At 39.6% G+C, this 22,186-nt stretch overlaps 2 protein-coding genes and 1 pseudogene across 2 annotated transcripts; all 3 read right to left on the bottom strand.

The window, feature by feature from the left end:
* Positions 1 to 1,440: 1,440 nt before the first annotated feature.
* LOC143854904 (peroxidase P7-like) lies at positions 1,441 to 3,500 on the bottom strand. Its single transcript, XM_077365034.1, has 3 exons — positions 3,200 to 3,500; positions 2,904 to 3,098; positions 1,441 to 2,190 (listed from the first exon to the last, which is right to left on the bottom strand). Exons 1-3 carry the CDS (start codon positions 3,416 to 3,418, stop codon positions 1,633 to 1,635), a joined length of 972 nt encoding a protein of 323 aa, XP_077221149.1. The 5' UTR covers positions 3,419 to 3,500; the 3' UTR covers positions 1,441 to 1,632.
* A 3,695-nt stretch (positions 3,501 to 7,195) lies between these two features.
* LOC143854862 (peroxidase 52 pseudogene) lies at positions 7,196 to 8,261 on the bottom strand (annotated as a pseudogene).
* Positions 8,262 to 13,473: 5,212 nt separating this feature from the next.
* On the bottom strand, positions 13,474 to 16,458 carry LOC143854415 (Phosphoglycerate mutase family protein). The gene is made up of 5 exons (XM_077364389.1): positions 15,949 to 16,458; positions 15,632 to 15,877; positions 14,635 to 14,716; positions 14,000 to 14,214; positions 13,474 to 13,776 (listed from the first exon to the last, which is right to left on the bottom strand). The coding sequence occupies exons 1-5, from the start codon at positions 16,338 to 16,340 to the stop codon at positions 13,656 to 13,658; spliced, it is 1,056 nt and encodes a 351-aa protein (XP_077220504.1). The 5' UTR covers positions 16,341 to 16,458; the 3' UTR covers positions 13,474 to 13,655.
* Between the last annotated feature and the right edge of the window lie 5,728 nt (positions 16,459 to 22,186).

The raw sequence follows: 22,186 nt of genomic DNA, 5'->3' as shown, positions 1-22,186 counted from the left end.
CAAAATCCCCAAGTATTTCTACATACTGTTTTTCTTTTGTTTACTGTTCAAGATACTGTTTTTCTGTAGAAACAGTATCTAGAAATTTCTCTAAGGCTTGAAATTTCGGAAGGGCATTTCGGGTTTGATTCCGCTAGTGCTACGCGTCATCAAACATTAGTAGGGCTTCCCTACTAGGCTTCATTATATCTTGGAGGCAATTCGCGGATCCCCTTTGCACACTACTAGTGAGGGCGAATCTTGTCTTAAGGAAAGTGATATCACGCCTTGAAGCAACAAGGAGGAAGGTAATTGAGAGGGTCTCACACCCTCCTTGCCGCTCTCCCACCACGCACTTGATAAACCAATATTCCATGGAAAAAACTTTCATGGCTTCCAAACGTGGCCTAAAGAAGATCATGCTTGGCTACAATCTTGGAGAATCTTTGTTTTGACCATGGCACTCTCCAAATCGTTTTGAGAGTGCCACATGCCACAAGAAGATATACCGTGCCTGGCTATAATCTTTGAGAATCTTTGTTTTGATAGTAACACTCTCCTAATCGTTTTGGGAGTGCCATATGCTGCAATTAGTATGGGTCATTGCCGTTCTCATCTTGATTGGGGTGTATTAGCTCTTAATCCATGGATTCTCTTTATTGGATTCTGCCGAGAAAAGCTAAACCGTTGATCGATTTTGTAGGGCATTATCTATGAGATTTTGTGTCCCTTGGGCAAGGCCTAGTAGAAACAAGTTTGGATCAATATTGTCTCTAGGTCGAGGTTAGCAACATGGAGTTCAGACATTACTCCGTGTTTTAGTCATTCCAAATATCAGACCTAAAGGTAAATTTAATTTGGCCATGCAAGATCAATGGCCAAGATCTTGTGCTGAAATAGTTAGGTAGTTGATATAGCTAGATAGTTGAAAGGAATGGATGCAAATGAAGTAAAGTTCTCGAGTTCTCGAGTTCCTGTGCCCACACATTGTAAGCCAAGCCTTGTTGTTCATGTCATTTGGTAAGTCCTCCTTCCACTACTTTTCAAATGAAGGAAACTAAGGAGCGAGAATCATTTTTCTCAAGGTGTTGATAGCCAAAGAGATCCAATTGAGATGTCCTCAAGGCATGAGCTATCTCACATGTGGTATCAGCTTCAGTTGTGGCGAAAAAACCACTAGAAAAACTAGAAACTAGCAATTGAATCCTCGCTTAATTGCACATCATTATCCTTTTGAAATGTTGAAATATGTATTGAATGAGGAATGCCGCAATTTATGTCATGCATTCTTAAGGTAAAATAAGTGCATGTGGAAAAATCCAACTTCAGAAACTCTCTAGGATAGGGTCAGACTTATGAATCTCAGGTTTCCCCATAAAAAAGCTGACCCAACTCTATTTTAGTTGAGAGAGAGAGAGAGAGAGAGAGAGAGAGAGAGAGAGAGAGAGAGAGAGAGAGAGAGAGAGAGTACACTATATATCTTATTATGTCCATATCAAGCATACATTAAATACTACTTAACGAAATTACATCGTGACAAGCAAAACATATCTAAATCATTCTTAAGAACCGACAGCTTGATAGAAAACACAAGTGTAACTATTGTCAAGACACTTATAATTAACTCCACCATAACTAATATAGATAGAAACTCTAATTTACCCTTGCACAATTAACTCGAACCTCGCCTTGGGTCCCTGTGAGGGGGCTCAAATTCCCCATTTTAACCATGGCATTCGCAAAATCTGTGCAAAACGAATTGGCATCGCTGCTATATGTCATTACATCAGAGTCGGTAGAGCCTCCATTGAACAACACCTGATCAGAGTGAAGTAGACCTCTTCTACTGATCAAAGCTTGAAAATAATGGTTTCCAAAGCAGTTCGAGCTTTGAGGATCAAGTGGGGCCAAGTTATCGTCGCCATTTCCGCTAGTACGAGGACAATTAGCCTTTAGGGAAGCTGCAAACGAAGAATCAATATTGGTTTCATTATAAATCCGATCTCGGAAGGTAATACACCTAGCTTGGCCGACGATGTGCAAGCCAGATAAGGCAACCATCTCCCTAGCACTAAATCCTTTATTACTGAACTTTTGAATAATTGAATCAAGGTTTTCATTTGGGTTTATGAGGTCACTATTTGCTCCATCCCTATTTGCAGTTCTTGCATCTCTCCTCCCCACTAGTACTGAATAAGATGGTCCTCCGAACTGATAAAACAGAAAAATGAGATTAATCAGTAAATTCTTACCTTTATCTATCAGGAATGTTGGGGGTTTCTGCACAAAAGCAAATAGTCCCACATCGGATAAGTGAATTGGATGGAGATGGGTTATAAGGGAATGGGCACAGGAAACCCTCCTTCTAACGTCTAGCTTTTGGGGGTGAGTTCTACCCGGTTAAATTCCCTACAATTGGTATCAAAGCTTAGGGCTTGGTAACCCCGGGGAAGATCTCGGAAATCCCGGTATAGTATCTCGTGGTTCCCACGTTGCCTCCACGTGGAGGAGTGAGATTGTCCACGTTGCTTCCGCGTTGAAGGGAGATTGTCGGGGTTCCGCGCAGAAGCAAATAGTCCCTCATCGGATAAGTAAAATGGATGGGGATGGGTTATAAGGGAATGGGCACCCTCCCTCTAACGGCTAGCTTTTAGGGGTGAGTTCTACGCGGTTAATTCCCTACAAGGAAGAGCCATAGTTACAAATTTCAGATTCACAAATAATTTGGCCAGACAAATGCTAGACAAACTTGGGAAGAGTTTAACAAAAATTCGTAAAAAATTTCAAGTGTTTTTTAAAATACTTGGAAGCTGGAAAATATGGTCAATCTAGTTGTTTCTTAAAATAATTTTCTTGCGAAACATGGGCATGCTTTAATGTTGATGCATGTTTTTTGTACGTAATAAGGTTATAATCATACTGACTTCGACGAGGCAATCGCGGGCCGCAATGGCTAAGATGTCTGCACAAGACACTACACTCCCCCCACATGCACTATCCACTTGTGTCTTTATGTTGTTGATCACATCGTACCCTCGAATCGAATTGCTGTTAGCCCCGACGTTCTGTTCCCCAACAAATGATCCACTGTCAGCCAGAAGAATCCCTCCATCGCAACCCTACAATCACAACGACACAATTAGATAGATAAATGAGCGATACCAAGAAAAGCGGCTAGCTAGTCTACTATCTTGTTTAGTATTGATTGAGTGCAACTTACACTAACAAAACAGTCATGGAAGAACATTCGTATAATGGATGCGCCCATGTGATCCTCTCGGTTGATTGCGGAGCGTATGGCGGTCCTCACCGTGTCGAAGACGGAGGGGCAAGTGTTTCCATAGTAGGAGACTGAGAGTTGTGCTGAGGCAGGAGATGAGATGGTGATGAGAATGATGAGGAAGGCTAGGGGGAGGTTTGAATGAGTGAAACTAGCCATGGTTAGAGAGACTGAGAAAAGCTAGCTTGCTAAAACTACAAAGAGCTTGTTATCTTCCTCTTAGTTGCTCTGCATGCAAAAGACAATGGGTTTCTTAATGGTTTGAAAGTGAAGAACATGGCCTCTTATATAGGAAGTTTGTGGGTAATAATGACAGTTTGAAACGCGTACGTTTGTATGTTTGAAAATGGGGCACTTTGGTGGTAAAAGTGAAATGATATATTCTTTCCCTTTTGTTACTTGGGACAGTCCCCTCAATGTAAAAGAGTAGTCATAACTACACTTGTTGGGGCTGTCCCAAGTAAAAGAAAGGGGCAAATATATCACTTCCCATTAGTAAGTGGAAAGAATGCAAGGACAATTTAATATTTTTGACTTGAAAAATGTCGTCTTTGGAAGTGAGACTTAGTCACAAATGTTAGGCTCTTTTAAGAGAGGAAGACCTATTCCACCTAAGGGTGTGTTTCGATTGTCTGAATCAGGAATCGGCATCCTATTCTGATTCCTATTCAGATTCTGATGTGAACATCGGAACGTGAAAAAATAAAAACAAAAAGTTTTAAGTCAAAGACATTCTAATAAAAATTCCATTCCGCCTGGGGTGGAGTCAAAATACCAGCTGTTGGGGTGGGAAATAGATTCAAGCATTTTTTCCCTTTCATTCTACCTGATGTAATTTCCACCCCCTGATTGGTTCAATTTTTTGAACCAACTACTAGAATCAGGTGGAATCATGATAGGATTCTGATTCCGGCGTCTGATTCCTGTAATCCAAAAGCAATTATGAGATTTGATATATTACGTGAGTGTGTATGTATTTTAGTGGAGAAGCATGACGGTAGAAGGTGTATGATGGGCCCACATATTTGGATGATCTGTATAAGCGGTTTCATTTACTGTTTGGATTGTAAGTTTTCTGCGCAAAAGTTTGGAAAGGAAAAATATTTCTAAAACTTTACTCTCTTTTTTTCACACGAAACAAGATGACTTGAACCAATACAATTCAATTTTTATTTAGAGGTATCTTCAATTTGATGATATCCCTCTAAATTAAACATAATCATATCATTTCCTCCTAATTTGTGGAAGGAAAAAAAATTCCTGAGAAAAAAAAAATCCATCATAAATGTTTTTCTTGCAATCCAAGTAGGGATTATTGTCTATTAGCATTAATCCCGATCAAACTGTCAACCCGTCAGAAATATTTTTCTTGCAATCCAAACGGGGATTCATTGTCTTTTGGCAACTTAGCATTGATCCTGATCGAACTGTCTACCCACTCTCTCTTTATTTTATCCTCAGATAAAATAACTATCTCATGTTTGCCGCAATCCAAGACCATGGATAACTCAACAAGATCAGTCATAACTCAAAAATAGAATGAATTTATCTTTTAAATTCATTCTATTTAAGCGGAAATATAAGGCCACGTTTGGTTATCCAGAAGATTTAAGTTTGGTTTTCTCACATTTGCAGTTGAGATTTTGAACTGGGTCAGACCGTTAGATTTCCAAATCAGCTACAACAGTGAAAAAAAAACCGATTTGCAAATCTGTTCTGCAAGACATTATTTGGTAATCAATATTTGTGGCAATTTTCTTCACCCTCGCTGCTCCTCGACCTTGCTGCAGCAGCAGCGAATCGCTCAACATGAGCATGGGGATGATTGGTGTATTTGGTATCCAAAATTCAAATCCAAATCCAAATACTCTAGGTATCCAAACTTGGCCTAAGTGTCTATAATATATTAAGCCAAGTGCTTTCCTCGCCAACGTCAGCCCCACCGTTTGCCGCCGACACCCTTACAATCTCTCCATCACCCCTCTCGGCCCGAGGTCATACCACAGGTGGGATGAATCCGACGGCCATAGCGGCATCACTCGGCAGCCGTGTTAGTAGATTTTCTTTCAGCTCTGGTTCATTCTACGTAAAATGAGCAAAGTAAGATTTCCTAAGGTAAAGTTTATGAAGGCATGCTTTTCCAAAGTAATAATTTACTCTAGAAAAATTTACCGTTGTTTCTTTGAGCGCCGTAAAATCGGTTGTAAAATTTGATGAAATTTTTTCATAGCATTCCTTTGAGCACAAATTTTACCCATGCAAAAAAAAAAAAAAAACATGCCTTTTACGTCTAAACTTGTCTTTGCATTCCTGCTCTCACATGCAACAGGCCACCTGCGAAATGCCTTCTGCGATGATAAATTCCTCGATTTATAGATATTTTTAAGTCACTTTATCACTCATCCATCAATTTTTTAATATTCTTTGGAGAAACTTGGACACTCGTAAAAATTTAAAGCCCATCTCTTTCACAAGGTTTGAAATAGGGTAATTTGCCTCTTAATTGTGAGAAGGTGCATTCATCATAAAGAGGTAATGATTCACCCTGCCTGCTGATCAAACCATTTTATTTCTCAATTTGCCTTTGGATTGCTAGAATCAGGAATTTGAATCGGCATCCTATTCTGATTCTTATTCAAATCCCCTTGTAAACGGAATGGGAAAACTATGATAAGAAAAGTTTCATTCCAACTAAAGCAGAATCAGAATACCACCTCTTGGGGGCGAGAAATAGATTTGGGTAACTTCATTATTTTCATCCCCTGATTCTGTTCATTTATTTTGAACCAAACCCTAGAAACGACCGAAATAAGAATCGGATGCCGATACCAGTGCCTATTTGGGCAATCCAAACCTACACTAGGGATGGTGCCAAAGTCCTTAGGTTGGCCATACACGTGGATTTTCAATATCAAGGAGTTGTTTGGTTTTGAACTCAGGACCTGCTGTGAGGCGGAGCTAGCTCTGGTACCATGTGAAACGAACACTGTTTGATGGGCATGTCCATTTTTCTGAAACAAGGTAATTTATTCCATCCAGATTCCAGAGAATTAAGTGTTGTACAAACTGCTTAAATGCATCACCGGGTAAATGCAGTTTGAGAAAAACTCAGCATTATACGTATGCTTTTTTATTTTTTGTAAGTCAGCTGGGAGGAACCCTCAACCTCAAGGCAGATTGGACATTCTCTACAATCAGGGATAACAGACAATTCGGGATAAGGTATTATTCAAGGTTAGATTATCTCACAATCAACCCCTAAAATTTTTAGGATTAAATAATAGAGACGTACAATCAGAACACACTCCAGACAACTCAATTGCTCTGTAAAACTAGTACACACGCGCGTATGAAAAGAATTATTGGATGTCCCAAGATTGTGTAGTTGTGTGCCCCTCCTAATGTGCCCTCCTAACATATCGCTAAATGATTGATGACGTGGACAGTGATAATAGGGAAGGTCGATGCATCAACACATAGGGCCAGGAGTCAACGTATGGATCCACTTTGGATCGAATCCACCTATGTCTTGGTCACGATCTGTTCGGATTCTTTATATCAGTTGAATCCTTTTCGAAGTGATTTTTGGATCCTACTTTATAAGTCTTAAGTCACAATCCATTTCGAATCGGATCATCCATCTGAGTGTCCTAGGGACTACTTAATTAGGACTAAGGGTAGAGAGAGAGAGAGAGGGATTTCTTAAGTACTATCTTATTAAGTAGAGAGAGAGAGATTTCTTAAGTACTATCTTATTAAGGAGAGAGAGAGAGGAGAGTACTATCTTATTAAGTCCAAATCAAGGATACACAAACTTCACAAGCAAAACATATCTAAATTTTTCTTAAGAACTGATAGTTTGATCGATTACTCGAGTGCAACTATTACTATGCCACTTATAATTAACTCCACCTTACATATAACTAGATATCAACTCTAATTAACCCTTGCACAATTAACACGAACCTCACCATCACTTCCAGTGAGGGGGCTCAAATTCCCCATTTTAACCATGGCATTTGCAAAATCCATGGCAAATGAATCTTCATCGTTGCTATATTTCGTTACATCAGAGTTGGTAGAGCCTCCACTGAACAACACCTGATCAGAGTGAAGTATACCTCTTCTACGGATCAAAGCTTGAAAATAATTGTTTCCAAAGTGGTTGGAGCTCTGAGGATCAAGAGGGGCCAAGTTATCATCGCCATTTCCGCTAGTGCGAGGACAATTAGCCTTTAGGGAAGATGCAAAAGAAGAATTGATGTTGGTATCGTTATAAATCCGATCTCGGAAGCTAACACACCTGGCTTGGCCGACGGTCTGGATGCCAACCGGGCAATCACAAGGAAGCAGGATTCTTCCCTGGGAGCCTTCGATTCCCGTTTTGATTTCCGCTCTGGCAACCTTGAGTAGGATTCTTCCCTGGGAGCCTTCGATTCCCGCTTTCGATTCTCGTTTCGATTCCAGCTTCCGATTCCCGCTTTGGCAACCTTGGACAATCATCTCCCTAGCACTGAATTCTTTATTACTGAACTTTTGAATAAGTGTGTCAAGGTTCTCAAAAGGGCTTATAAGGTCACTGATTGCTCCATCCCTATTTGCAGTTCTGGCATCTCTCCTCCCCAATGTTAATGAATAACATGGTCCTCCAAACTGAGAATACAAAAAAAAAAATGTGAGATTAATTATCTAAATTCTTACCCTTTTCTATCAGATGGAATTATAATTGCAGAGTTCAGATTGGGGAATAATTCGGCGAGGCAAATGCCAGACAAACTTGGTAAGAGTTTGACAAAAATTTGAAAAAACACTGGATGTGTTTTTTTGTTGTCTACTACACCCATGTTTATTGTATGTTATACATGTACATTATTTTCTAAATAAGGCTCATGATGAAATGCTAGAGTAGGGAATGGGTTCAATTTTCACAACTTACACTGACAAAACAGTCATGGAAGAATAATCGTATAAGGGATGCACCCATGCGCGCTTCTCGGACCATTGCGGATTGAACGGCGGTCCTCACCGTGTCAAAGACGAAGGGACAAGTGTTGTCATAGGAGTCATCTGAGAGCTATGCTGAGACAAGAGATGAGATGATGGTGAGAATGAAGAGGAAGGCTAGGGGGAGTTTTGAATGGGTTAAACTAGTCATGGTTGGAGAGACAGAAAAAACTAGCTAGCAAGAACAACAAAGGGCTTGCTATCTTTCTCCTAGTAGCTTTGCATGCTGATGACGCCAAAATTTGTACCTGAGAATCGGATGAGCGTTGTAGACGGATCCGGCTGTTCGGGTTGGTAGAGCTCCGATCAGTGGGTGCCTGCGCTCACAGGAAACAACGTTAGAAGGGCTCCCGGAGTCCCCTCCGGAGGTACCCTCCGATGCTCAAGTCAGAAATCGGCATCAACAGTATCTAAGCAAAATACTAATTCAGAGAGAAAGAGAGCATTTTGGGGGTAGAGGAAAATGATCACCTTTGAGCGTGGGGGACCTTTTTATAGGAAGGGAGGCCCATGATGCCCACTACGTCTATCATGCCCATGATTGATGCAGTCCAAAAATCTGGACGGTCTTCATGGCACAGCAGCGGATGCAAGATTGACAAAATAAATGAAAAAGGGGCCATTCGAACACAGTCGTAGGGAATAGAATACTTCGATCACCGTCGAAGGGGATGTGATTTACTTCGATCCCGTCGAAGTCGAGTTTCTCAGAGCGAAATTAGAAAATACTCCTGCAGGTGCTAATCCAAACAACCAAAAATTCTCAAAAGAACTCAAAAGCGAAAGGCAATTTTCATTCAATAATCAAAGTCCATTACAATGCTTACGTAACATATATATTTATAATAAAAGAAACCCTAAGAGCTAACTTAATTCCCAAGCAACTAATCGTAACTGTCCATCTAAAATAACATAAATAAAACCTAAAACTTGACTAAAACTTACCTAAATTAATAATCCCGTAATAGACACTTACCATACCTAAAACTGCCTATAATTTAGCCAAATCAAGTCCAAATCGCATAATCTTGGGCTCTTTAGATTGGTAATCGAAAAACCTTTCTAAAAACACCAAAACTAGGCCAAAAGAACAAGATTTGATACCGTAAAAAAATACAACAAACAAAATGACGAAAATACAAATTAAAAAATAAGAAAGTTATTCCACGCCAACGAACTGAACTATTCTTGGTGATATTCGTTTGCATCAATGATGGTGCTGATGTGGTGTTGATTGGGCGGCAGTTACCATTGTGGGGGCTTAATTTTATGGTTGACCGAGCGGGAATGGAGGAATGGCGGGAACTTTCGAATTGGAATGGAGCGCAATTAACGTAACGATTATCCGGAGGTGGCGCTTATAATCGTGGGGGCATGATTTCCTGGGATTCTGTGCGGAGATCGTGGTCGGTGGCCTTGGCGGGATGTTTTGAATTCGAATGGAGCGCCCTAAGGGTAACGGTTGCTCGAATTGATGGCGGGATTCCCGCGATTGTGCATGGCTCCTTTTGAGGGTCGGTTCCGGTCTAGGAGAAATGTTGTGGGCGCCTTGTCGTGAGTCGGCGCCGATAGTTCCTTATATTTGTTTACATCGAACTGGTTGTGTGTTAAGGTTTGGTCTGAGGGTTGGTACAGGGTAAACCGATTTTACCCCAACACATGCAAAAGAGAAGGGTTTTTTTTTAATGGTTTGCAAGTGAAGGACTTGGCCTTTTATACAGTTTCAAAGGCCAAACGTTAGGATGTTCGAAAATGTGGTCCTTTAATAAGTGAGAAGAAGGCAAGAACAATTTAATACTTTTGACTTAGTCGTCTTTGGAAGTGTGACTTAGTCTCGTTAAGTAATTGTTAGGATTTTTAATGGAGGATGAGCCTTTCTACTTAAGCATGTGTTTGGAATCTGAAATTAGCATTCTATTCCGATTCCTATTAAGATTCTGCTTCGAAGAACAGAATGAGAAAAATTAAAATAGAGGTTTAATTAAAAAAATTCTTATAAAAATTTCATTCCGACGAAATAAGAATATTACCTCTTGGGCGGGAAACAGATTTCATCATTTTAAATCTTTGATTCCACCTGATGTGATTTCCACCCCCTGATTTCGTTCATTTTTTTAATCGACTGTTAGAATCGAGGTGGAATTGGAATAGGATGACGATTCCAATGCCTGATTCAAGTAATTCAAGTAATCCAAGCACAATGTGACAATGATGAGATTTTACATGATACATGGGAATGCATGTATTCTAGGTGAAATACATGATACTGAAAAGCATAGCGGGTCCCACATATTGGGATGATCTATATAAGCCACATTTCATTAGGCCCGGTCGCGCATTTGGATTGCCGGATTCAAGAATCAGAAGCAACATCATATTCCGATTCTCCCTTAAACTGAATGAGAAAAAAATAAAATAAATTTTTAATTCAAAAAAATCAAATAAAACACTCCAATTGGACCGAAATCAGAATACCACCTCTTAGGGCGGGTCACAGAATCCAGCATTTCTCCACTTTAATTCCACATGGTGTCGATTCCGCACTCTTGATTCCGTTCTTCTCTTGAAACAAATGCATGAATCAGGCAGAATTAGAATCAGATCCTTATTCCAACATCTGATTCCGGCAATCCAAAAACACCATGTCGGATTGCAAGAATTTTCTTGAAAACTTTGGAAATGAAAAATATTTGTAAGAGTTTGTCTGTTTTCAGCACAGGAAAAAGATAACTTGAACCATCCATATTTAATTTTTATTTAGAGGGATCTTCAATTTATGATGTCCCTATAAATTGTGCGTAAAAAACAAAATTTACGTCCATTTTTAGAGTAAAAAATGAGCAGATTATTTGTTTTCCATCCATTTTACGTCGAAAGAAATGCAGCCTAAAGAAAAAATTTCCCCATGGAAAAAGCTTTTCGTCATAAATGTTTTTCTTGCAGTCCAAATAGGGACTACTATCTCTTAGCATTAATCCTGGTCGGAAGTTCAACCTACTCATGGTAAGAAATTTTCTTCTTCTTGCAATCCAAGACTTAATGTCTGGTAGCAACTTAGCATTAATCCTGATACAACTGTTTACCTACTCTTTCTGTTTATAGAATGTCATGTTTGCTACAATCCAAGACCATGGATAACTCAAAAATACAATGAATTTTTCTTTGAAAACCGCAGAAAAAGAAATCTCAGGTCCTAAGCTCAAAGTTCAGTGTCTAATTTTTTAAGCCAAGTCCTTTCCTAACCAACACACCCCCCCCCCCCCCCCCCACCCCCCCCCCCCCCCCACCGTTCCCTGACACCACTGAGGTCTCTCCATCACCCTCTCAGCCAGAGGTCATATCACACCACCCTGCTCTTGTTGAAGTATAAATGATTAAATAATCCAAACTCTAAGCTTAAGCTTTTGGAGTAATTGGTTGTTTCACAATTGCCTCATGCTTTTGGAGTAATTGGTTGTGTCATATGGTATCAGAGCTATTGCTTCACGACAGGTCTTTGAGTTCAAAACCCAAATCCTTGATATTAAAAATTCATGTGTACGGCCCAACCCAAAAAAGAGATGCGAGACCTAGGGGGTGTGTGTTCAAATGTAAATGATTAAATAACACCAACTCTAACTTATTAAGCTTTTGGAGTATTTGGTTGTTTCACAGCTCTTTGACTTGCCTTGCCTTTCAAGGACCTGCTTCACCATTGTGTTGCCATGGCCCCACAACCCCATCTCTTCTAAGGGTGCAAAACTTGGGTCGGATCGCACTGAGCTTTTGCTAAAAAATGAATTGGAATCAACCCGAACCTGACTCAATTTTATGGTAAAAACTCATCCCAAAAAATCGACTAGAGTTGCACCCCGACCCATCAGAGTGGCATCACTTTTGGTCCATATCATGGATTCGCTAGTCCTACAATCTCATGGACTCCAATCCCTATAGCCACATCTATAGATTGCCTATCTAAGTTGGGGGATTTTCTTTCATTAGTTAAAGATAATCAATCATCAGGAATTTATAAAGAAATGAATTTTTTGTAGGAGTGTGAAGTTCAGGTTTTAAAAACTTGAAATTGCTCTGCTTAGTAATATAAACTAAGAGGTGAGTAAAGGCTGAGATTTACACTAAAGCGATACTTCAGAGAGGCTAATTTGCCTCTTAATTGTGAGAAGATATATTCATCACAGAAGAGGTACTAAATTTTAGCAATACCCTCATGAAGAGGGTACTTGGCTATCAAGGACCTGTCTCATCGTTTTAAATGGTTTTTTTTAGGTGGCCGATCTTGGCACTACCATATTTTAATAATTGCACAAACTCAGCTTGTCTTAGTCTTTCTTTCTTTCTTTCTTTTTTGAACCAACAACTGGAGTTAATCAGGTGGAATCATAATAGGATGCTGATTCTGGCGTCTGTGTCCAGTGTCTGATTCCGGTAATCCAAAAACAACTATGAGATTTGATATCAGACGTGGAAAGACATGACGGTAGTGTATACTGGGCCCCACCTATTTGGATGATATGCATAGGCGATTTCAACTTCATGTGCTGGATTGCTAGATTTTTACGGAAAAGTTGGGAAAGGAAAAATGTTTCTAAAAAATCTACCTTTTTTTGCACAGGAAAAAAGATAACTTGAACCAACACTATTCAATTTTTATTTAGAGAGATCTTCAATTTATGATGATATCCCTATAAATTAAACATAATCATATCATTTCCCCCTAATTTGTGGAAAGAAAAAAAATCCCCAGAAAAAAATTTCCATCAAACAGAGATTATTCTCTATTAGCATTAATCCTGATCGAACTGTCTACCTACTCCTGGCCATGTTCGGCTACCATGAATCTTTTTTATGATAAATTGGTGTCTCCGAGTGGAGATGAGGGTGAAGTGGCTAAAAATCAGGAAACAAAAAACAGGAAAACAGTGTCTCCAAGTAATGAGAAGTGGCAAAAAATCAGGAAACAAAAAACTATACTCAAAATCGAATTGACTTTTTCCATATTTTAAGCCCCTTCTCCTCGGGCTCATCTCAATAGTGCCCTCTCAAATCTCTCTCACCACTTGGAGACACAGATTTATCATGAAAAAAAAATTCCTGGCAAAATCACGTGTGCTGTTATGGGGGTAGGAATGGGCCTAATGATAGTCAGAAGCAAAACCAGAAGAGAAGGGATTCGAAATATCCTTGCAAAACCAACAAAATAAAAAGCTATGCGAGCAAGTAAGATCCTTTTTCCTTTATCTTTCCTGCGTAATCGGGAAAATTACAGGGCCATGAACAGTCAGGAAGTAAGACGGTTACAGGCGTGAATGATCATCGGCGAATTTTATGCTTTAATGGCAAAGAATATGTTGCTGAGCACATTGGTCATCCATGAAATGAAGCAATAAAATTTTCAGGTACAGCTTGGTGGGTTCAAACACTTGTACACAGCTGAGGCAGGTTGCTTGTAAGTAGGTATGCTCTTGGGATCAACCAACCTCACCTCGCCCGGACTGAAAGACAGTTCCCTATGCCTGCATATACATAATCTGCCCATCACTCATAACTTCTTAAAATCATAGCTCCCAATGCAACGACATTTAAAAACTTCTGTGAAGGATTGCACAACTATGATCTTTTGAGAGTTCTGGATTGTGAAGCCAGAAAATCGTGCTTATTTGGCAGTTTGGTGTATTGTCTTAAAGAGATTTTATCTGTGTTTGAAAACTCAAAGAAAGTAGTAGTTATGTGTATTACCTGCGGAGATCAAGCCCTATTAAACCAGCTTGTAGAACTGTTAAGTTGTCAGAATCTGGGGAGACGATGATTATGGTATCCCCAGAATATTGGGTCTCTATAATTGACATGAGTTGTGTTACACGAACAAACACATCTGCGACACTCTCATTTGGGGTGCCATCATCAATAGGCGGTGGCTTGATGCTAGGAGAAATGCTGTCTGATTCATATACCTGAAGTAATTTTATTCGGAGACACAATTAGTAGAGAAATATTTAGTAAGCACATCTCTAGAATAAATCCTTTTTTTATGGGCACTAGAATAAATCTCTATGAAAACAAAAAATCAACATTATGACAATAACTTCAAAAGAAATTAGTTATATCTTTAACACTGGTCCGTGGTTTATTACTCATTAGCTGTTTAGAAGAGAAGTTTTCAGTCTCAAAAAACCATTTGATAGCAGCTAAAAGAGAAAATGCAGGTCCTCGGGTATATATAGAAGCATATTAGGTTCATCTTTCATCAACTTAGGATACTATATGGCGATGATGGTTATAACCATTTTCCGACAGCAAGGGCATTCACACTAGAAAGCATCACACATAATAGCAATCAAATACATAGGAATTGAAAGTCTATATCAGTCTACCTCCATTACAGACTCCAATCTCTTTCCTTCATATGCTCCCAAGCCACGGGCATCCAGAAAGCTGTACTCAGGAACTATACGGCTGCAAAGTAATGACAAAATTAACAAAGCCAATGAAGAACCCAATAGATTAATGACGTTAATCTTTATCAGGAGCTCACTTCTCATAATTCACCAGGAACTGAGATGGGTTTCTTGCACATACATCATCACGATACATTTGGTACTATGGTTGAAGGATTCGGAGGCCCATATTTTAGGGCTTACCAAGGATACATCACATTACAGAAAATCATACCAGCTTGAACATATTTACCTGTTCAACAAACGGGCTTTTGCCTGTTGAATGTGAATTGTCAATTATGTTAACCTTTCGTTCGAAGGCTGCCAATGGGGCAATTAAGATTGTCTGATCAATTTGATTTTGGTACGGTATATATTTAGCCGTATGATATGGACAGTCCAGATCTCTCAATTTTACACCCACATACAAAATGGCACTGTAAAGGGCGAGCCTTGGCGCAATGGTTAGGTTGCTCTATTGTGACCTCGTGGTCACGGGTTCGAGTCACTGAAACAGCCTCTCTGCGAAGTACGGGTAAGGCTGCATACATCTAGCCCTCCCAAGACCCCGCAATGGCGGGAGCCTTGTGCACTGGGCCGCCCTTTATACAACATGGCATTGTGAAATAGAACTATCTCAGTTGGCCACAACAAACCATTATCAATTAGCCTGTACAGGGCCATTATCAGCCCTTATTGGTTCTTTCTTTCGAGGAAATGCCGACCCTAATTGGTTCTTGGAAACACATTCTTTGAATAGCAAATGGAAAACACAACTAGAAAACCCTAATTTTCAGCTAGTTCTAGGGGTTGTTTTTGGCTCAAACACTAAAAACCCTAATTTCCATTTCTAGCAATCTCATCCAGTTCAAGGCTTCTTAATTTTATCTTCAAAAAAAAAAAAAAACACAACAAGAACAAAATGTACACCTACCTGCGAGTGACACCATTAACACTAGCAATAATCTCAGCAGCCTGGTAAGATCTCTGCGTAATCGAAGGCCAGACCCAGCAATCCCCCGAACACGCCCCCTTCTTCTTCAATTCGATCGCTGCTCTCGCAGTTTGCTTCTTACCTTCATCCGATAATCCACTATCGATCGATGTCTTCGCAACAGGATTTGTATTGATTATCCCAAAGCTCTCGAATTCGGACTCTCCGGCCCGAACCAGAAAATACCTTTTTGAAAAAAAATGGAATCAGGTAAAAGGGTTTTTGAAAGGGAGAAGAAATGGAGGGTCGAGATTTACCGATTGTTGAGACGAGGTGGTGGCATTTGGAAGAGGCCACGAGCTTTGGAGATTGGTGGAGAGAGGGGAATTGTGAGGAAGGGAGAGGTGGAGAGGGTTAGGGAGATGAGAAGGCAACGGCGGGCTAGGGTTTCTGAGAAAGGGGAGAGATTTTTAGGGTTAGGGTTTTGAGGAGAAGAAAGAGGAACTGGGTCTATGGTTTTTGAGAAAGGGAAGAGATTTTTAGGGTTTTGAGGAGAAGAAAGGGGAACTGGGTATAGGGTTTTTGAGAAAAGGAAGAGATTTTTTGGGTTTTGAGTAGGAGAAAGAGGAGTTGTAGAGGAGAGTTTTGAGGGGAGATTTCTAGGGTTTAGAGGAGAAATGAGAGAAGTGATAGGTGTTGAGATTAGCATTTCACTCTTTTTTATTTTGCTTTGGCTCTGTTTTGGATTTCAACGGTAGGCAACTGAATTTCAAGTTTGGAATGAACAGTTTTTTGTTTGAGAAAACGGATTTGAGATAAAGAGGAGCAGAGACTCTCATTTGAGAAAAAAAAAAAACCAGCCAGGATGAATTAAATGAATAAGACAAAAAGTGAGCCCATGTGTGTCTGCTCTCTGATGCAACAGCCAGTCCACGAAATGGCTTGTGTGAAGGTCCCTAGCAAATCTCAAGCAAAGCAGAGTAAGGCTACGTACGTCTAGCCCTCCCCGGACCCCGCACTGGCGGGAGCCTTGTGCACTGGGGCCGCCCTTTTATCCATTGAAATCAGGTTTAGCGACACACTAGATCCGATGGAGGTGATCATATGATCTACATGGGGTCGGGTCGGGTCCCTTGAAAACCGACCCAACCCGAGAAACATGCGGGTTTTGGAAATGTAAACCCGACCCTACTCGAAACCCAAGATTTCTAAACCCAACACATCGTATTTCTGGGTCGGGTTGATGCGGGTCGGGTAAAACCCTGCCCAAGTTGCACCCCTAGTGCTAATGCACCAAAATATCTTTCATAATTTTGTTTTTATGTTTGATTATTTTCTAGGGTCTTTTTGTAACATTCAAAATCCTTACTAAAAGCTATAAAACAAATTTTTTTTTATCTGCATTGTCCTTTAATTGGTTCAATCCATAAGGAGAGATTGAAGAGGATGTTAACCACAGAATAAGAGCAGGTTCGTTGAAGTAGAAGCATGCTTCAAAAGTTGTGTGTGATCATACAATACCTACGAAGTTAAAGGAAAAGTTTTATAAGACAGCTGGGAGGCCAACCATGCTGTACGGCTCAGAATGTTGGGCCACCAAGAAGCAGCATGTGCATAAGATGAGTGTAGCGGAGATGCAAATGCTTAGATGGATGTGCGGGCACACAAGGTTAGATCGAATTAAAAATGAAGACATCCGTGAAAGGTGGGGGTGGCACCAATTGAGGAGATGATGAGAAAGCCCCTCTTAAGATGGATTGGGCATAACCAACGTAGGCCTTTGGATGCTCTAGTGAGAAGAAGACTTGTGCCAAGTTGATGGAGTAAAAAGAGTTTGGGGCAGACCGAAAACAACTTGGGTAGAAACAGTGAGGAAAGACTTGAGGGCTAGGAACATAACATGACCTCGGATAGGTTAGAACGGAAGAAAATGATCAATGTAGGCAAACCCAACTAGTGTCAAGATTAGACTTAGTCAACTTGAGCCGGGTACCTTTCACCTTCTTCATGAAAATTTTCTAAAGGATTCATTAGCCGACCCAACTAGTTTGAGACAAAGGCTTAGTTGAGTTGAGTCGCATTTCACTTTAATTACGATTCTCCTTTCTCTTAACTTTCTTTAGTATTCCCTCTCTCCCGATCCTAAGTTGTGTACAATGTTAAGCCCTAGGACACTGATTATAAATAGTGACCCAGACTAAAAAAAAAAAAAAGGTATGAAGAATACTATGAAAAGGATCGATCTGGCTGATAATATGTGGATTTGAAAAATACTCTGAAACCGATAGATCTAAACAGATTGTGACCAAGACATGGGTGTTGAAAATACATGAGGTTCTTTTTTCTTGAAAATACATGAGGTTCTTTTTTAGGCAATCTACTAAGGGCACATTTGGCTACGGTGAATTTTTCTTGTTTTTCTTGAAAATACATGAGGTTCATTTTTAGGCAATCTACCAAGCGCACATTTGGCTACCATGAATTTTTCTTGCTAGGAATATTAGCATATTCAATGGAGAGAGAGTTACGAGAGGGAGAGTGGGAGAGGGAGAGTTACGAGAGGGACTGAGTGAGGAGAGTGTAAGAAAATCTTTAAAACAAGAACCAAAAACTCCACCCTATGATCGGCTTTTCCCTTGTTATTAACTATTAAAAAAAATTCATGGTCGCGAGACATGGTCTAAGTAATTAGAGAAAGCTGATGAATTTATGGCATAAAGGTAGTTTGAAAACTATTTCCTTGGTAGAGGCGATGTATGATATAAAAGACCATTTTCCTCTCCTTCTCTCCATCGTATGTTTTTTCTATTTTTCTATCTTCTTCAAGTGATATCTTTTTGCTCCTCGTGCACTTGTAATCGCCATCTTTGAAGAAGATGAAGAAGATGAAGAAGATGATTCGGCAAAAAGTTAGCTTCATATAAAAAAAATTCGGGTTGAATTAGTAATGCTTAGATTGAAAAAAAATATGGTTGAATCTATAAAAATTGAATTGTAACTAAAAGGAATGGTTAAATCAAACCGCACCTTCTTGAACCCATTTTTAAAAAAATGCAGTGGGGCCCACATATTTGGATGATCCGAACATACAATTATTCAAATCTTTTGGGGACTTGATGTTCAAGAACTTTTTCTCTTTGTCCCTGTTTATTCTACTTGAGATTAAGAGAGAAGACTACTTTTTAAATAAGAAAAGGCAATGGGGAAGACAAGGATAATATGACATCTTTTTCTCTGTTCCCTTCTACTTGCTGCATGTGCACAAGGCGAAAATAAAACAGTCCTCGGTTTTTGCAAGGGAGCCTTTTAGTTTAGACTTCCACAATTGTTTAATGTGTTGTTATTTTCATACAAAAGTCACATTACTTTGTATTTTAAGAAGTTTGTTTTGTTTACAAAAAATAGTCACATTGGTCTAGAAAATGAGTTTACCCACTTCGTTCACAAAAGCAAATAGTCCCGTATTGAAAAGTGGATAAAAGATTCATGGGACTTATATAGCTTTCCACTTCTCTAGCCTTGTGAATAAGTAGAGGAGAAAGGTGAGCCTTCAAGCATGAGCCACCAAGTGAACCCGGTGGGCTTTTGGCTATACCACACACGCGCACCGCCTGGCTGCAAATGTGAACAGATGTTTTTCCCTTTTGCTAATTTTTATTTTTTGTTTTGGCCTTCCCTTCGCCGTTGTCGGTTATTTGAAGAATAACTTTGAAGTTACTGGGTAAATAACTTCGCCGTTATTTGAGTGAATAACTTCGTCGTTCTAGACCAAAGAGACTTTTCGATTCCGACTTTTCGCATCTGTAACATCATTTAAACGACTCTTTTCTTAAAGGGTGCCTTTACTATATTAAAGGTCATGTTTCACGGACATGCTTGGGATATAAAAAGAGAAAGATCTATGTATTTTAGATAGCTACGAAAAACAATCACAAAAGTTTTTATGTTCCTTCTTGTTCTTTATTATCTTACTATAAGCAGAGTTATTTTTTTTCTTCTTTCTTTTTTACATATTGTGTTGGGCAATCAGAGTGTTCATGTGGTTCGAATCTTTTTAATCGTGTAGTTCTTAGAGATTGACGGTGCGTCAGGCCGTTGTATCCTGAGGGGTGATTGTGGCCAGTAATCTGCTACATCGGAATGAGTTTTCGCAGAGGTGCAAATTCATCTTAAAGAAAGCGACATAATCCGTGCCTCATCTCACAGCATAAAAAATGGATCATCTATTTTCTGTTCTAGCATAAATCATGCACGCCATATTTATTGTTTTGGAGGAAAAATCATCAACATAATGTGCTTTTGGTAGATTTGCCAAGTGAGGGATAAGGATCCACAGAAGAAGATTTTTTATGCAGAATCGTTGATGCACGTTTTTTAAGGCAAGTGTGATATATTTGCCCGCTATTTCTTTCACAGGCCACCCCCTTGTAGTTTAAAAAGAGTAGTCATGATTACAGTGGAGGAAGGTAGTTTGGGGAAGAAAATGTCACTTGTTGGGCACCCAAGGTTAGCGGAGCATGCTCCAAAAATCATTTCTATAGGATTAGGATGATCCTAACCCTTTATGTAATGTGCCATCCCTCTAAGATCAAAGGTTTATGTTCATCCTACGATCTTTAGAGGTTATTACGTGGTGGCCATCAGTGTGTATGGCCATACATTCAGCCAAATATTAGTGGGGCCTGTTAGAAGTTAAGAGCAGGATGATCCTAATATGTACATATATGTTTTTATATCTGCACCCCTTTGTTTAAAAATTGACTAGAGAGTTTCAGTTGCTAGGGGTGCTACATAGGCCTGGCCCAACCTGAGCCCGAGTTGGGTTTGAGGCCTTGGGTAACCTGGCCTGAACTCTACACGAAAACATCCACCTAATTTTATCATAATTTTAGAAAAGTGATATATCCGCCCCTTTTTTTACTTGAGACACCCAGGTCCAATGTTTCTATGACTAGAGAGGCGCTGATGTACTTCACGTTGGAAGGATTCAACGTTCCTGATTGTCACATACACTGATGCTCAGTGTTTAAAAACGTGGATGTGAAGCGGAATGCGGACAAGAAAAATCCTTATCAACTCGGTGTGGACGTGGCCAAGAACGCAGTTGACGAGGTCAATGTGGTCATAACTCGGGAGAGTCAAAAGGAGTTTAGTTAAATAGCGACCCAACAACGGATGAATGGTTTAGGTGATCAAATAATGTGTGCATGTGTATGGTGCTTGGTGTGCACATTATTCTATGGTCAGACCCATTCATTTGTTGGGCCCAAGGGTAAATAAGCAATGCCCTAAACAACATATGATGATTTTAACCCTATGATTAATAGTGGGGCCCACATAATCGGATGATCTATATCATTCAATTTACAGTCCCCCTGTAGATAAGCCGTGTCTTTAAAAATCATCTCATCCTAATCCCTACAATTTGTAGAGCTTTTATAATGTGCTGTACATTTTACGCCACATTATCCAAGGATTTGAAATTGGGATCATCTTGTCTACATTGGAGACTAACAAATGAAGGTAACAGAATCATCCCATCTCGGAAAGATAACCTTATCTTTGGAGGAGATCCTTTTTGAAGTAGAAAATAAAGAGAGGAGTGTCGATATCAAAACAAGGGAGTGAAAAAAATTCAAAAATACTTCATTTTTCTTCCATGTTTTTATGCAGAGTGAAAGAGACAATAAAATCAAGTGGGGCTGGAGACCGCGTATGGGTTTCCATAAATAGTAAAAGAGACGAGAGAAGTTTGTATTTTTATCTTCGACAGGGTTTTGGCGTTTTGCCATTATCGGAAAATGATTAACGTTTCCTCTACGGGCGAATCAGGAATTGAGGATATGGGATTGAATGCCCGACCGTCAGGGATATTTTATTTAGGAAAAAGCTACTGACCCTCGCGCGTGCATTAATTAATGCAAGGCTCCGCACCAAAATTTTGACCGTTGTCTTTAGCAAAAGGTTGTGGCCACGTTAATTGCGATGGGGACCTTATCAGATAACATTTAATAAAATGAGATTTTATATGGTGTAAGCCCTCTGTTTTCTACCATTTTTCCAAAACTTTTAACATTTCCCCTCTGTGCCAAACATTTGCCTAACTGATTTTTTTTTCCATTTAATTACCAGAAGCCCTACTAAAACAAACTAAAGTAGAAAACCCAGTCACTGCCATTGACGATAGCATTCCTGGCGCTGTGGATTTTCCTCAACTTTTCCCTAACATCTGCTATGTTTATTTCATATTTCAAAGATCAGTTGATTTTAATTTTTGTAATTTTCAATTTGCATCTACCTATGGTTCCTTATTGTTACTAGTATCATGGAATTTTCTTTCCCATGTCACATTTCCTCCATCAGGTATCTTGAAAATTTTCTTTGCTGTAATTATGCATATTTCTGGCTTTCATTATGTATTTATTTTGAAACTCTGATCTTTTATTTTTGTACACTACTCTATCTGTTTGAGAAATTGATTGAGGATGGGGACATGGGATTTTTCATAGGCATGTCGAAAGCATGTCCAATCAAGCTTTTCGATTGCAATTTATG

The sequence above is a fragment of the Tasmannia lanceolata genome, unplaced genomic scaffold (assembly GCF_043159265.1).
Source record: "Tasmannia lanceolata isolate RefF3 unplaced genomic scaffold, GAP_Taslan_0.1 ptg000020l, whole genome shotgun sequence".
In the NCBI taxonomy this organism is placed as follows: domain Eukaryota; kingdom Viridiplantae; phylum Streptophyta; class Magnoliopsida; order Canellales; family Winteraceae; genus Tasmannia; species Tasmannia lanceolata.
This window is presented reverse-complemented; position numbering and strand designations above follow the sequence as displayed.